Source organism: Poecilia formosa, unplaced genomic scaffold, assembly GCF_000485575.1.
Source record: "Poecilia formosa unplaced genomic scaffold, Poecilia_formosa-5.1.2 Scaffold10, whole genome shotgun sequence".
Taxonomy (NCBI): Eukaryota; Metazoa; Chordata; class Actinopteri; order Cyprinodontiformes; family Poeciliidae; genus Poecilia; species Poecilia formosa.
The window spans coordinates 1-14,972 of NW_006799949.1; the positions used below are offsets into that span (position 1 = coordinate 1).

The 14,972-nt window shown below is 37.9% G+C and overlaps 2 protein-coding genes across 2 annotated transcripts; both read left to right on the forward strand.

Moving 5' to 3' along the window:
* Nucleotides 1-6: 6 nt before the first annotated feature.
* On the forward strand, nt 7-6,004 carry LOC103129570 (plectin-like). The gene is made up of 2 exons (XM_016664848.1): nt 7-4,336; nt 4,457-6,004. Exons 1-2 carry the CDS (start codon nt 19-21, stop codon nt 5,389-5,391), a joined length of 5,253 nt encoding a protein of 1,750 aa, XP_016520334.1. The 5' UTR covers nt 7-18; the 3' UTR covers nt 5,392-6,004.
* Nucleotides 6,005-8,241: 2,237 nt separating this feature from the next.
* On the forward strand, nt 8,242-14,950 carry tbc1d7 (TBC1 domain family, member 7). Its single transcript, XM_007540738.2, has 8 exons — nt 8,242-8,461; nt 9,572-9,691; nt 10,705-10,785; nt 11,805-11,995; nt 13,431-13,568; nt 13,953-14,098; nt 14,373-14,502; nt 14,592-14,950. Exons 2-8 carry the CDS (start codon nt 9,580-9,582, stop codon nt 14,676-14,678), a joined length of 885 nt encoding a protein of 294 aa, XP_007540800.1. The 5' UTR covers nt 8,242-8,461; nt 9,572-9,579; the 3' UTR covers nt 14,679-14,950.
* Nucleotides 14,951-14,972: the final 22 nt, after the last annotated feature.

Sequence of the window (14,972 nt, forward strand, 5' to 3'; positions counted from 1 at the left end):
AAAGATCCCTCCAAACTGATGTTTGATGGCATTCGCAAGCCAGTCTCTGCACAGCAATTATTAGAATGCGGTGTTCTTGACAAACCAACATTTAACAAGTTGATCAAGGGGGAGAAAACTGTCCCAGAAGTTTCTGAAGATAAAAAGATATTTCTAAAAGGAACAGGATCCATTGCTGGTGTCAAAGTTGGATCTTCAGAAAAAATGTCCATTTCAGAGGCAAAGAAGCAGATGCTAATGCCCCTAGAGAGTGCAGATTTGCTTCTGGAAGCCCAGGCTGCCACAGGTCACATCATTGACCCAATAACCAATCAGAAATTGACAGTAGAAGAGGCTTGTGCAAGGGGAGTGGTGGACAGAGGTATTCGAGATAAACTCTTAGCAGCTGAAGCTGCAGCTGTTGGATTCAAGGATCCTCACACTGGAAAATCTCTATCAGTGTTTGAGGCGATGAAGAAAGCATTAATTGACAAAAAGACAGCAGTGTGTTTGCTGCAGGCCCAGGAATCTGCAGGGGGCATTCTTGATCCAAATCTGAGTGTTTTCCTATCAAAAGAAACTGCTTTGAAATGCTGTCTTTTGGATCAAGACCTTGTTCATGCACTCACACAGAACCCACAGTGTTATATTGACCCAGACACAGAGCATCGTGTTAGCTATGGTGCTTTAAAGAAAAAATGCCCAATCGAATCTCGAACTGGGCTGGTGCTTCTTCCTCTTGCTGAGAAGAAAGATCCTTCCAAACTCATGTTTGATGGCGTTCGCAAGACAGTCTCTGCGCAAAAATTATTTGAATGTGGCATTCTTGATAAACCAACATTTGAGAAGTTGATCAAAGGGCAGAAAACTGTCCCAGAGGTTTCTGTAGACAAAAAACTATTTCTAAAAGGAACAGAGTCTATTGCTGGGGTCACTGTTGGATCGTTAGGAAAAATGTCCATTTCAGAGGCCAAGAAAAAGATGCAAATGCTTCCAGAAAGTGCAGATTTGTTGCTGGAAGCCCAGGCTGCCACAGGTCACATCATTGACCCAATAACCAATCAGAAATGGACAGTAGAAGAGGCTTGTGCAAGGGGAGTGGTGGACAGAAGTATTCGAGATAAACTTTTAGCAGCAGAATCTGCTGCTGTTGGCTTCAAGGATCCTCACACTGGAAAATCTTTGTCAGTGTTTGAGGCAATGAAGAAGGCAATAATCGACAAAAAGACAGCAGTGCGTTTGCTGCAGGCCCAGGAATCGGCCGGGGGCATTCTTGATCCAAATCTCAGTATTTTCCTCCCTATTGAAACTGCTCTGAAACACAACCTTTTGGATCAAGACCTTGTTTATGCACTTAAACAGAATCCTGAATGTTACATTGACCCAGAAACAGAGCATAGTGCAAGCTATGGGTCTTTAAAGAAAAAATGCCCAACAGAGCCTCGAACTGGTCTGATGCTTCTTTCTCTTGCTGAAAAGAAAGATCCCTCCAAAATGATGTTTGATGGCTTACGCAAGCCAGTTTCAGCACAGCAGTTGTTGGATTGTGGTGTTCTTGACCAATCAACATTTAACATGTTGATCAAAGGAGAGAAAACTATCCCAGAGGTATCTGCAGATAAGAAGGTTAATCTTAAAGGGACTGGTTCCATTGCTGGTGTAAATAGTAGCACTCAAGGCAACATTTCTTTTTCAGAAGCTAAGAAACTGAAGATCATATCAGAAGACAGTGCAAATTTACTGTTGGATGCCCAGGCTGCCACAGGACACATCATTGACCCTAAAACAGAGCAGAAATTGACTGTAGAGGTGGCATGTATCAGAGGAGTGGTGGATTTTAAAGACCAAATTAGGCTGTTAGCAGCTGAAAGTGCTGCCATTGGCTTTAAAGATCCTAGTTCAGGACAGTTAATGTCATTGTTTGAGGCCATGAAAAAAGGTTTAATTGGTGAGACAACTGGCCTAAATCTTTTACAGGCCCAAGATTCAGTTGGAGGAATTTTAGACCCCAATCTTAGTGTATTTCTACCTAAAGATGTAGCTTTAAAGCGAAACCTGTTAGATGAAAAACTCATGCATGCTCTTAAACAGAATCCTCCTTGTTATCTTGACCCAGAAACTGAACACAATGTCAGCTATGGGGCGCTGAAGGCAAAATGTAACACAAACACTCACACTGGTTTACATATTTTGCCAGTGTCAGGGAAGCTTGACCCCTCCAAATTATTTTTTGATGGTGTCCACAAGACAGTCACAGCACAGCAGCTCCTAGATTGTGGAGTTCTGGACAAACAAACATTTGACCAACTAATGAAAGGGAAGAGAACTGTTTCAGAGGTTTCTGTAGATATTAAAATGTTTTTAAAAGGGACAGGATTAATTGCTGGTGTAGCTGCTGGGCCTCTTGGACAAATGTCCTTCACAGAAGCAAAAAAACAGAAAATCATATCATCTGACAGTGCTAACAAACTTCTTCTTGCCCAGGCAGCTACAGGTTACATCATTGACCCCAGGACAAATAAGAAACATACAGTAAAAGAAGCATGTGCCAGAGGACTAGTAGACAAAGAAAATGAATCAATATTGTTTTCAGCTGAAACTGCTGCTATTGGGTATCAAGATCCAGATACTGCCAAATTTCTGTCAGCTGGCCAAGCCATGAGAAAGGGAATAATTAACAAAGACACTGCACTACAGCTCCTTCAGGCTCAGGACTCGGTTGGTGGAATTTTGGACCCTAGTGTCAGTGTTTTCCTACCAAAAAACATTGCAAAGAAACGAGGTCTTATTGATGAGGAACTCTATCAGGCACTGAATAAGTCTCCCAAGTGCTATCTAGACCCAGATACTCAACAACCAACTACATATGCATCACTGAAGACAAAATGTAAATCTGATCCCAGCACTGGACTTTTGCTTCTCCCTAAACCTAAACAATCAACTATAAGGGGACTTCGAAACGAGGTGTCTGTTATAGAGCTGGTAGAAGCAAAGTTGTTAAGCAAATCAGATGCGGATCAGCTGAACGCAGGCAAACTTACAACCCAAGACATTGAGGATCGCCTTAGGCCATACTTGGGAGGTTCCACTTGCATAGCAGGAGTTTATGATGAAGCCAGTAATAAAGTCCTATCAATCTATCAAGCTATGAAAAATGGACTTCTGCGACCTGGCACCACTCTAGAACTACTTGAAGCCCAAGCTGCATCAGGTTTTATGATTGATCCTATCAATAATCTCTTTCTGACTGTTGCTGAAGCCTACAATAAAAGGCTTTTTGGGCCAGAGTTTAAGGAAAAACTGCTTTCAGCAGAAAAAGCTGTTACCGGTTACAAAATGCCTGTAACAGGTGAGATAATCTCCCTCTTTCAGGCCATAGAAAATTCTCTAGTGGAGAAGGGTCATGGCATTCGTCTGCTGGAGGCCCAGATTGCCAGTGGAGGTATCATTGATCCCCAACACAGCCACCGTATTGATGTGAATATTGCATATGGAAGAGGCTATTTTAATGAAGAAATGAATAAGATCCTGACTGACGAAAGTGATGACACTAAAGGTTTCTTTGACCCCAACACAGAGGAAAACCTGACCTATCTGGAACTTAAAAAACGTTGTATCTCAGATGAGAAAACTGGGCTTATTCTGTTGCCAATCATAGACAAAAAGAAGCAGGAGTCAAGCAAAAAGAACACAGTAAGAAAGAGGAGAGTGATAATTGTGGATCCAGAGACTGGTAAAGAGATGACAATACGTGAAGCATACGACAAAAAGTATATTGACTATAACACCTACCTGGAGCTGTTAGAGCAGGAATGTGAGTGGGAAGAGATTACTATCACCGCTCCAGATGGCTCCATGCGGTTTGTTATCAATGACAGGTCAACTGGAAGACAATATGACATCAATGACCTGCTGGAGAAGCAAGTCATTGATCAGTCTGTTGTAGAGCAGTATCGCTCACAAGCTATCACCATCAATCAATTTGCAGATATCATCTGTAATCAGGCTACACACAAATCATCATCATCTTCATCATCATCATCATCATCATCATCTGTATCATCATCAAACTTAATCCCAGAACCATCAGGAAAATTATCAGTTACATCTTCATCGTCATCAATGCTATCCACTTCAGGAACTTCAGCTTCTTTAAGCTCATCTTCAGTAACATCATCAACCTCAAAAACATCAGTAGTCCCTGTTCCATCGATTACATCATCTTCATCATCCTCTTCTTCATCAATGCTATCCACTTCAGGAACTTCAGGTTCTTTAAGCTCATCTTCAGTAACATCATCAACCTCAAAAAAATCAGTAGTCCCTGTTCCATCGATTACATCATCTTCCTCATCCTCTTCTTCATCAATGCTATCCACTTCAGGAATTTCAGGTTCTTTAAGCTCATCTTCAGTAACATCATCAACCTCAAAAACATCAGTAGTCCCTGTTCCATCGATTACATCATCTTTCTCATCTTCTTCATCAACTGTTGTATCGAGGCCATTATCTCCTACAGTCACCAAAACAACTACGACAAAAACTACCACAATCATAGAGAAATGCTCATCATCCAGCGTTGTCGCTGAAAAATGTTCAGACTCCCTGAAGCAGGAATCCCATGTATCGATCACTCTGTCCCCTCCTCTTGAACCAGTTGGCGAGGTGGAGCCTGTAGGAGCCATTTTTGACACAGAGGCATTAGAGAAGATTTCTATCACAGAGGCTTTAAATCGGGGTCTAGTAGATTCTATCACAGCCCAGAGATTGCTTGAGGCCCAGGCTTGCACTGGAGGAATTGTGAATCCCACAGATGGCAAGAGGGTCAGCATACAAGAGGCTTCCCAAATGGGTTTAATAGCTAATGACATGGTCACTAAACTAAAACCTGCCCAGAAAGCCTATTTTGGTTTTGAGGATTTAAAAACCAAAAAGAAGTTGTCAGCTGCTCTGGCCATAAAGGAAATGTGGCTACCATATGAGGCGGGGCAGAGATTTCTGGAGTTCCAGGTTGCAACAGGGGGGCTTTATGACCCAGAAAAGGGCTGTAGAAGAAGCATCGAGGATGCTTTGACAATGGATTGGCTGGATCAAAGAATGGCACAAAAGCTCCAGGATGTCAAAAACCATACAAAAAATTTGACATGTCCCAAAAGCAAACTTAGAGTTTCTTACAATGAAATCCTTGATAACTGTCTAGTTGAAGAGGGCACTGGGGTGAAAATGCTTCAGGCATCATCTATATCTTCTAGAGGTATCAGCAGTCCATACAATGTTGCTTCAGCCCCAGGATCCAAGACAGGATCTAGAAGTGGTTCACAAAGGGGCTCCCGCAGAAGCAGTTTTGATCTGGGTTCATCATTAACACAATATAATTTAACTACTTTTACCAGCTTTTCCTCTACCAGATAAATCCATAAAATGCAGAGGCTTTTACATTTATCCACTTTTCTTGCAAATTAAGTAATCATTTTTACAATATTGTCAGTGTGTGGGGAATTTACTAAATATTTTCTCTCTGTGCAGTAGAAATGTTTTTCGTTCTTTTTTTTTGCATTTGGTTTTACTTTGTCTTTGGCGCTTCAAGTAAAAGATATGAAGAACACTTACAGAACAGATTTATGACAATCAACAAAAGTATTATTAACAGCCACCTTAAGGTATTTGGAGAGTAAATAAATGTGTTATGATTATAATTGGTATCCTTAAAAAAATCTTAATTATTGCCATATTTGTTTTTGCATGCTCTGTTTCAAAAGTATTATTTTCCAAAGTTTCATGGAATATGGCTAACTTCTCAATTTGAATAATTACTATAATCAGCTTTTGTTTTATGAATCATTGAAATATGATCTATGTTTGTTTTCTGGGGTATATGTTTGTTGACATTATTGGTTTAATGGTTTTATTTTACTGAGCAATTTTTTTAAAGGATTCTGTTTTCTGATTAGCACCATATACGCTGTTTATTTTGTTACCATCATTTATTAAAGAAGAGTTTGTACTCTTGTGGATTTGAAACCATCTTTGTGCGTGGTTCTTCTTAAACAATAACTTAACACATTGAAGACATATTTATCCTCTTATTTTATGTGTAATTTACTACTTGTTCCTCAGTTTTATTGGCACATTCAAAACTTTTCATTAAAGTAAAAAATTAAAACCCAACCAAATGGCCTTAAGAAAATATCAGAAAAAGAATGTTGCACTTCAGAAAGAGACAACGTTGGCTGCGAATAATTATTAAAACTGCTTATGGTAACTAGTAATAAAACTAGTAATTGAATAAAAAAATTACTTAGTCCAAGCAGCATTTCTCATTATAGAGAAAAAAGTTTAAATATATAGTCAAAGTGTTCAGTCTTAGTTATTATTTATCATTTTTGCCTGATAAGGCCTATGTTTTTAAAATAAGAATAGATGAAGGCATAAGTCTAGAACTGATGTCATCTGTGCAGCAGGATGTCGCACATGGATATGGACTAAACATAGACAACTTCTCTCAATTATACAAGTATTTATTAAAAAAAAAAAATTCAACTTCACAGTTAAAACATTTTATTCAACCAACTCACTAAGCAAGTAACACACACAACTAAAATGACTGAGAAAAAGATAAAAGGATTAAGCTAAAACTACTTGAGGGAAGAATAGAACCAACAAATTGATATCATAGTTCTGTATGGCTGGTGAATATAGAGTATCCAGATTTATTTCATGAGGAAATTGGAGTGTGTTAATTAGTTTTAACAGAAAAAACAGAAAAAAGGGTACCTGGACAGGTAGGTGAGCCTGGGGCAGTACTAAATAATACATTTTACATTTCAAAGTGTGACATCACAGAATTTTCTTCTGAAGCTCCTCCTCCTGCTACTAGAAACAGAGTTAAAACAGAGTACATGTTGAATCGATGCTCATACCACCTTTAAAAGTCTCTTTCAGTCCTTCATGGCTGAATGTCCAACAAGAACAAAAAACAAACAAAGCAAACATGTTTGCTTTGTGTGACAGAGCAAACATGACTGAACTAGGACAATTTCATATTGCAAATGAATAGCCATTTTGCAATGTTAGTTAGCTTTATTGCAGATGTTTTGCTGAGTGGCCTAAATGTGGTTTTATTTTGTATTATTTAATTTTGAACCTTTGTTACATCTGTGTATAGCATATGACATTTCATGCAAGCCTGGTTACTTGCAACTATATACAATACATTGTGACACAGATGTAAATTAGCTGTGAAGACATTACAAGTTACGAAACATTAAAAGTAATAATTAGTTCCACTCTATTTGACCTGCTATAAAGTTAGTTATGATAATTGTGTTTTTTCCAAACACTTTTTATGCATCCCTCAGTTGCAAGAAATGGGGTACATCCTGGAGAAGCCACCGTTGCATCACTAGTCCATTTTAAACCACAAATTTAAATAAACAGCAAAATACAGTAGTACCCCCTTCTACAAACTTCAACTCACAATGGATTCAGATCTAAACTTGACCTCTCTGTCTTAAATTTCATTTAACAGTCGTCTAAAATATAATCATAGTCCACTCTGCATGCATCCGTGTTCAAAATGTGTACTTGCTTGCTCCTGCATAGAGAGACAGCTACATGCATACCTGGTTGAAGAAGTTGCACCCCCTCAGTATGTCGTTAAATAATGCAGCATAAATGTTATTAGATAACTTTACTGGGCCACTTACCTGAAGATATCTTCTGTGCCCTACTACTTTTTACATTTCAGAAAACTCTTGGGCATACTCAAACAGAGTAGAACATAATCAAATTAGCCCTTTTTTGTTTGAAAGGAAGAAGGAAGAAAGAAGTTATTGAACTGTCCACAAATTGTTCTTTATATAAAGTAGGAACATCTATAAAAATAATTATCTGGTTAGTGAAAGTAGATAATTTTACTGTAACCATATAAAATTATCTTGGAACACAGGAAAGCCGACACGAAGTGGCTAGATATTTTCTACCCCAGATTTTTAATATCCGAGGCAAATTAAACGCATCATATCTATCCGAGACCTGCCTCTTCAATTTCGTCACAGACCTTCTAAATAAGGGCTAATTGTGAGATTTAAAAAAGCGAAAAGCTAAATTTAGCTAGCAGGCTGGATAAAATTTATGATATATTTATATTTTACGTTTCTGTTAATATAAAATAGAAATAAAACGATATTGATTAAATATAAAAACTTCACTTAAGGATTTTATTTTGATAGTAGTACCCGGAAGTTGTATTCTATACGTCAGCGGCTTGTAATTTTTAGTGTAGCATCTGGTGCAACAACTTCCAGTTGAATCTAATTCAGTAGCCTAACAGATAATGTAAACATCAAAGAGTAAAATCAAGACATTTATTATTTCGAGCTTTAAAAGTGACGTGTTCAAGCTTTCGGTTCCCTCAACCAGAAACAACGAATGTAGGACTGAGGATAACAACAAACTGGGGACGTTGTGAAAGTACACCAAGGTGAGACGATTATGTTGTCATGTCACGTAGTTTTACATATTGTTTCTCGTTGCCCTTGCACATCAAGAGATTCATAAATCTTTCCCTCATTATCTTATTGGCAGTGTTTCCGTAAGTTTCAGATCTGGGGAGTTTACTGAGCACAGGTTCAACGTTTTCTGTTGGAAAAACCACAGACTATCATCAAATATTGTTTGACTTTCTTTTGAAAGTCTATTAATTTTGTTTTTAATTGTACATGTAGATACACCCACTTGAAAATTGGGTCCCAGTGTTGACCCAATTTTCAACACTATTGTACCTTCCTCAGTATTATACAGTGTTTGTGCTTTCTGGACCCTTCTTGACATCCCAAAGCCTTTTTCACTCCTACTAAGCCTCCCATCCTGACGTACTTTAAGATAGAGAACACTGTTATTTCAGCTTTAATATTCATAGCAGCAGTTTCCTTTCTCTGAAGACGTTCTGATGCATAGTTGAGACTGCACGCTTGTGTCTTTGGGGAGAACCACGGCTAACGAAAGAGGATTTCAACATTTTCTGTCTCATTTATTTATTTATTTACCAGTTGGATAGTTAGTTTGATAAAATGTTATGACTATGCAGACGCACCAAATCATAAAAGAGAAACAATGTGGCCCAGGTTTCTTTGCAACAAAAGCCAATTGAAAATTAAAGAATTACAAGATTGTATCCATTTACTCATCAAATCAAATGTCCCTGGTCTTTATTTGAATTTTAGTAAATTCCTAATAAGGCATTAAAGTATGTGTTTGTAAACCAAGAGAGGTATGAGTTGTTTATTTTTATGTAATGAAACAATAGGGGGGAAATATTTTTTTTTAGTTATGAGCTGATAAAATATTAGAGTCAAGGAAATATTGGCAGATTCTGATCCCTTGCTGATTGATTTTGAGATAACTGCAACGAAGGGAAGTTTGATAACTATTTTGTTATAGCAAAAATATAACAAAAGTGATTTCAGTTTTTACTTTACTAATGCTCTTTCCAATATTGTTACTCTGCAGAATAATCTAAAAACCGTGAATTGTCGTCACTGTAAATTCACAGAACCACTAAAGATGTCTGCTTTTGGATCTGATTGTACAGGTTACATCATGGCTGATGACCCTCAGAGGAACTTTCGTTCTGCATATTATGAAAAAGTGGGTTTCAGAGGAGTGGAGGAGAAAAAATCACTGGAAATACTTCTCAAGGACAATCCACTGGGTAGGCAACACTTTTAGAACAAAAACATGTCAGAAACGCACATGCTAGATGGGGGTTCTTTGGAACATTACTTCCTTACACAGCCCTGAAAATTATTAAATTAGTTTTGTATTTTCCCCAAGTGTGGCTAAGTTAGATGGGTATGAAGAAAATAAAAGGTTTTGCAGTTTTACATCTTCTCAAATTAAATGAAAGGGAGAAAAAGATATGAATTTAAAAAAAAAATCAGGGTTTTTTCTAAAGATTTCTATAAAGGCCTTGACTTCACCTCTGCTTTGCCACTGCACAACAGATTATGCAGCTCATAAATATTTCTGGTTTTAACCAGATTGGATTTAGATGCTAAACAAGTGATTTAAATTCCTTTTTAGATTTTGTGAAATGAATGTTTTGCTGGTGGCAAACTGTGATTTAAAGGATCTGTATTTAATCTAGGCTAATCCTGTCCTGTTTCCAAGTTTCAAAGATTTTAAATGGTCTATGTTTGTCCAAATAACAATTATTACAACTTTTTTCTGATTTGCAAGCAGATTCAGCAGCATCTTTGTATACATATATCCATTATGTCATAAAAACTGATGGAAATATAAAACTAGAGAACTGAGTATTGAAAAGTATGAACATTTGGTAAATGGGAATAAAGAAGCTGTGGCATACTGTTGGAGTAAATATCCAATTAAAAATTTTATTAGAATATTTTTATTGTGTTGACCTAATGTGATACATTTAACTTATGCTGCATCTTCTTGAGACAGTGTTACTTTAAAGCAATGATTTGCTGAGGTAAAATCATATTTGTTGACATGTGAACTGCAGTTACAGCATCATTTAAACCTTATTATTGAAATGCTGCTTAAATAAGTGGTAAAACTGATGAAAATTTGATTTTTTTTTTTTTTATTATGAAGTTTGTCTGTAGCACTACTGAAAACAAAATTCAATAATGACATATGTTGTATTGGTGAGAGATTATTAACTAATCAAAACAACTGAATAATTTTACCGTCCTGCAGATCTAGAAAAACTCAGCACCTTCAGTCAGAGGTTCCCTCTCCCATCCATGTATAGGATTCATGTTTGGAAGGTGCTGCTGGGTAAGAAACCACACACACACACACACACACACATTCACCAAAATGTCTGCTTGTGCTTTTTTTTAGACTAATACTTCCTTTTAAAATTGAAGAAAAATGAACAGAAAGCATTTAAAGCACACAGCAATCACTTGTGAAATTTGAATATGAAACAACGTTTCCCTACTGGTTAATCATTCTGTATGGTAACTGTGCTCTCAATATCATCATCCTACTGTTAAAGCCGCATGACATATACTTTACTTGGCTTTATCTTATTTACTAAATATTCTTGTCAATTTTATGTCAGAATAATTTAACCACTTACCAACACTTATTTTTTCATTAAATCAATTATGGGAAAAGTATTTAAGAAGGAAGTAACTGCCGTATGCTTCTGTTACTGCACATCTGTCTAGGAAAGGATAAAAGTCCATTTCCAAACCATCTAATGTCGATCAATTCTTCAGGGAAAGTCAGTTACAAGTGTAAGCATTTACAACCTCTACTAATATGCCCAGGAATAGTCTCTCCATCAAACTTATCTCAAGGTCAGACCGTGCAATGTTGTGGAAATTACAAAAAACTCAAAGTGGAGATGTTTGGCCAGAATGAAGAGCATCAACTGCGAAGCATGGTGGTGGAGGAATGATGATCACGGTGACTCTGTCATGGAGTCGACGATGGACTTATGTAGAAACAGGACAGTGATTACAATGGTCCAGTCCAAGTCCAGGTGCCATCCTGATGGATAGTGCTGTGTGACACATTTAAAAAAGCTGTGCAGATGTCGGCAAACTGATGTGTTCCAAACTTCCTCCATAATGACGTGAGAGACCAATAAAGACAGTCACAAAACGCTGAATATGAGTTATTGCTGCTTAAAATCATTCTACAAGCTGTCAAATCATGGGGTGTACTTACTTTTTCTCATAGCTGTAATTTGGTTTAATTGTCTTCTTGAAGTGTAGTTGTGTAGAGGGGTTATAAACTGACAACATCTCACCTTCCATCGTCTCTGACTGTCATTATTACTGCAGGTATCCTCCCTCCACACAGTGACTCTCACTCTTTGGTTGGAGGCTACAGGAAGGAGCAGTACCAGGACGTTGTGGAAGCTTTGGAGGTGATGAGATACATCAACTCATCTACGCCCTCCACCCACATCTACCTACGGATGTTCCAGCTGGAAAGCCAGGTGCTCCCGCGATGCTCCGAGACCTTACCGCCGGTGAGATGTAACACTCTGTGGATCAGCGCTGAACTGACGCTGCATACACTCTTATCTTCAGGAAATGATTCATTGAATAATGGCTCGGTTGTGGTCCAGATTTTACATAATTAAAGCTGAGCTCCATCACACTTGGAATTTGAAGCTTTTTTTTTATTTTATTAGCAACGTACTGAGTTATAGCCAGCTAAAACCAGATATCTCAAAGATTTGTTTGTGAAAGTCATCAAGACATAACCAACTAAATTAAAAGCATTGGTGCCAGTAATTGCAGAAGCAAACCCCACATTCTTGGGTTTGTTATGGGAATGAGGTTTTAGATCCCCCAGCTTGTCTCTCCTGATTTTATTGCAGCAAACCAAAATATGTTTGAAACGGCAAACGTCTTGCCTCACACTTCCCAAGCGTCAGGCTAGAACTACTGAAGGGTTGAGGCAACACCCCAAACATGTTTGTATGATATCATGGAGAAATAAAAAAAAATAAATAAATCTGCAAAGATAATCAGGAAGAGAACAGTGAACTTCCACAAGGCGGATTCATTCTTTGGTGCAAATATCAGATGCCTTAAGATGCAATGTTCTTCTGTTTTAACATTTATCCACAAGAATAAACATTTGAGAATGTTGTGCCATAATAGGGTTTAGGATGAAGACAGGGTCTGTGTCTCAGAGGTAAAGTGTACATATCAGTCCCAGAGCAAAAGCAAACAGACCTTGTGAAGAAGCTGGATGAAGCTAGTGAGAGGTCATATCCAGTAAACCGAGTTCTGAAAAACTACTGAATGAGGAAGAAAGAACCACTCCAAAACCAACATAAAATGCCAGATTACAGTTTGCAAATGTATTCAGGTGCAAAATTAAAATGTGTGATTCCGTGCTCTGATGTCAATAAATTGCACTGTTGTATTTGGAGGGGGAAAAATAGACATGCTTACATACCTGAGAACAGCAACCCTTCATGTTGTGAGGATGTTTTACTGCAGGAGGGACTGGTGCATTTTACAAAATAGATGCCATCATGAGGTGAAAACATGCGAATTATGTGAAAATGAACATTGGTTACACATGGTTTTTGCAAATGGAACCTAAGAATATCACCAAATCTATAAGAGAGTGTCTTTTGAACAATAAATTCAGTAGTTTGATGTGACCATTTAAAAAAGCCTTCTTATCTCAGTCTCAGAAAATTTGTGGAAAAAGCTGAAAGGAAAATACTAAAGAAATGTCTGAAAAGTCCTGAATTTGTAAAATTCTCTTAATAATTTCTCACATTATTTTGGCATTAAGCAGATAGAAATAATCTTGGTAAAACTACAGGATATAAAATAGGAAAAAATTTAGTCTGACTTAATAGTAAATTCACACTGCAATACTGGAGACTCCAGCACGTACAAAGGTTTGTTTTGCTAAATGTTGCTGTGTTTCATTTCCAGAATGACGAGAATGAAGACTTCCTGGCCATCAGCAGAGCCATGGAGGAGATTGTTGACGATTCCATCGACTGCTACTGGCTGATCAAGTGTTTCATAAATCAGTTCCACATTAAGTTTGGAGACTCGCTTCCTCACCTCGTAAGTGTTACTTGTGACTCCGAGAAAAACTAACATGTTTTCCAGCTGAATTTAAATTTTGAATTTGTTTTTAAAACATGAAATAGGTCATTTTACGGCTGGATCCACCCGATTAATTTTAGATGCAATAAATGCATAAAAGCTCAGCAAAGTAACCCGTCCTTACCTTTTTTACTCTATTTGTAAATTACAAGACGTACAATGTTGGAGTTTTCCACTGGGAATTTTGCCTGTATCGCCCATCCAGTAGAAAGTTGTTTAATAAGTATTAACTGCTCTTGAATCGATACTATTTTGTATAAATGAGGCCATAAAATTAAGTTCTGCAATAGTTTCCATCAGTGCTAAGTTTTCTTCTTATTTTTGGGGTTTGCTCTGTTGTAGCCAAAGAGTCTGGAACATTATCTGAGTCAGGAGGAACCTCGGCTGCTGAACCACCTGAGGAGCGTCGGGGCGCTGCCTCAGCTGCCGTACAGCCTGTGGTTCAAGCGCTGCTTTGCCGGCTGCCTGCCTGAATCCAGCCTGCAGAGGTCAGTTTACAGCCATCACCCTAATCCTACCAAACCTAGACAGTACAACAATCTATTCACAGGTTTTTTGACAAAATGTTCAAAGTGGTCTTGCTGCAAACTAAGAAACAACAGGAAATGCAGTTGTTTGGGATTAACTTATTAGAAAAGGTTTCATTTTCCTTAACTGCATCACTTGAAGATGCCAAGAATAATTCCTTGTGGCTCATACTATCCTGTTACTATTTCTGAGACCTTTAAGTGTTTATTTTATATTTATTTATTTTTTTTACAGGGTGTGGGACAAAGTGATCAGTGGCTCCTGTAAGATCCTGGTTTTTGTCGCCCTGGAGATACTGCTCAGCTATAAGATCATATTAATGGGCCACACCCGGCCAGAGGGTGTGGTTAAGTTCCTGTGTAATGTAAGAAAAAGAAAAAGTAAAAAAAATATATATATATATATATATATAAAAACTTGCCTCTGTTTAAGATCTTAATCTTTGTCTTCCAGATACCTCAGGAAAACACAGATGCTATCGTCACCAAAGCCATCGATTTGTGGCAGAAATACTGCGGCAACCCGAACCACGCCGTGTAGCCATGCCGACTCAGGACTGCAGCAGGAATCCTGCCTCCTTCTACCAGGAGACCACAGCATTCTGTCTGATGGGATCATTTCTGCCGAGCTTAACCCAAAACTCATCAGGAACCCCTTTTGATGAGGATTCCAAAACATTTTTCTGGATGTCATCTCCCAACTGAGAACACTACAAACTGTAATGGGACGGACAATGAAGTTGCGATGAAGACTGAAGAACTACCAATTATGGATGTGGATTTCTTTCTAATTAAAATCACAAACACAAACGTGCATTTTTTTTTTTTATAAGTT

Excerpts from the sequence above, each read along its gene's own strand:
- LOC103129570 (XM_016664848.1), top strand. The coding sequence starts at position 19 with ATGTTTGATGGCATTCGCAAGCCAGTCTCTGCACAGCAATTATTAGAA. Across the intron at positions 4,337-4,456 it reads TACATCATCTTCCTCATCCT|CTTCTTCATCAACTGTTGTA; the intron begins CTTCTTCATCAA and ends CATCTTTCTCAT.
- tbc1d7 (XM_007540738.2), top strand. The coding sequence starts at position 9,580 with ATGGCTGATGACCCTCAGAGGAACTTTCGTTCTGCATATTATGAAAAA. Across the intron at positions 11,996-13,430 it reads GCTCCGAGACCTTACCGCCG|AATGACGAGAATGAAGACTT; the intron begins GTGAGATGTAAC and ends TTTCATTTCCAG. Across the intron at positions 14,503-14,591 it reads TGGTTAAGTTCCTGTGTAAT|ATACCTCAGGAAAACACAGA; the intron begins GTAAGAAAAAGA and ends TTTGTCTTCCAG.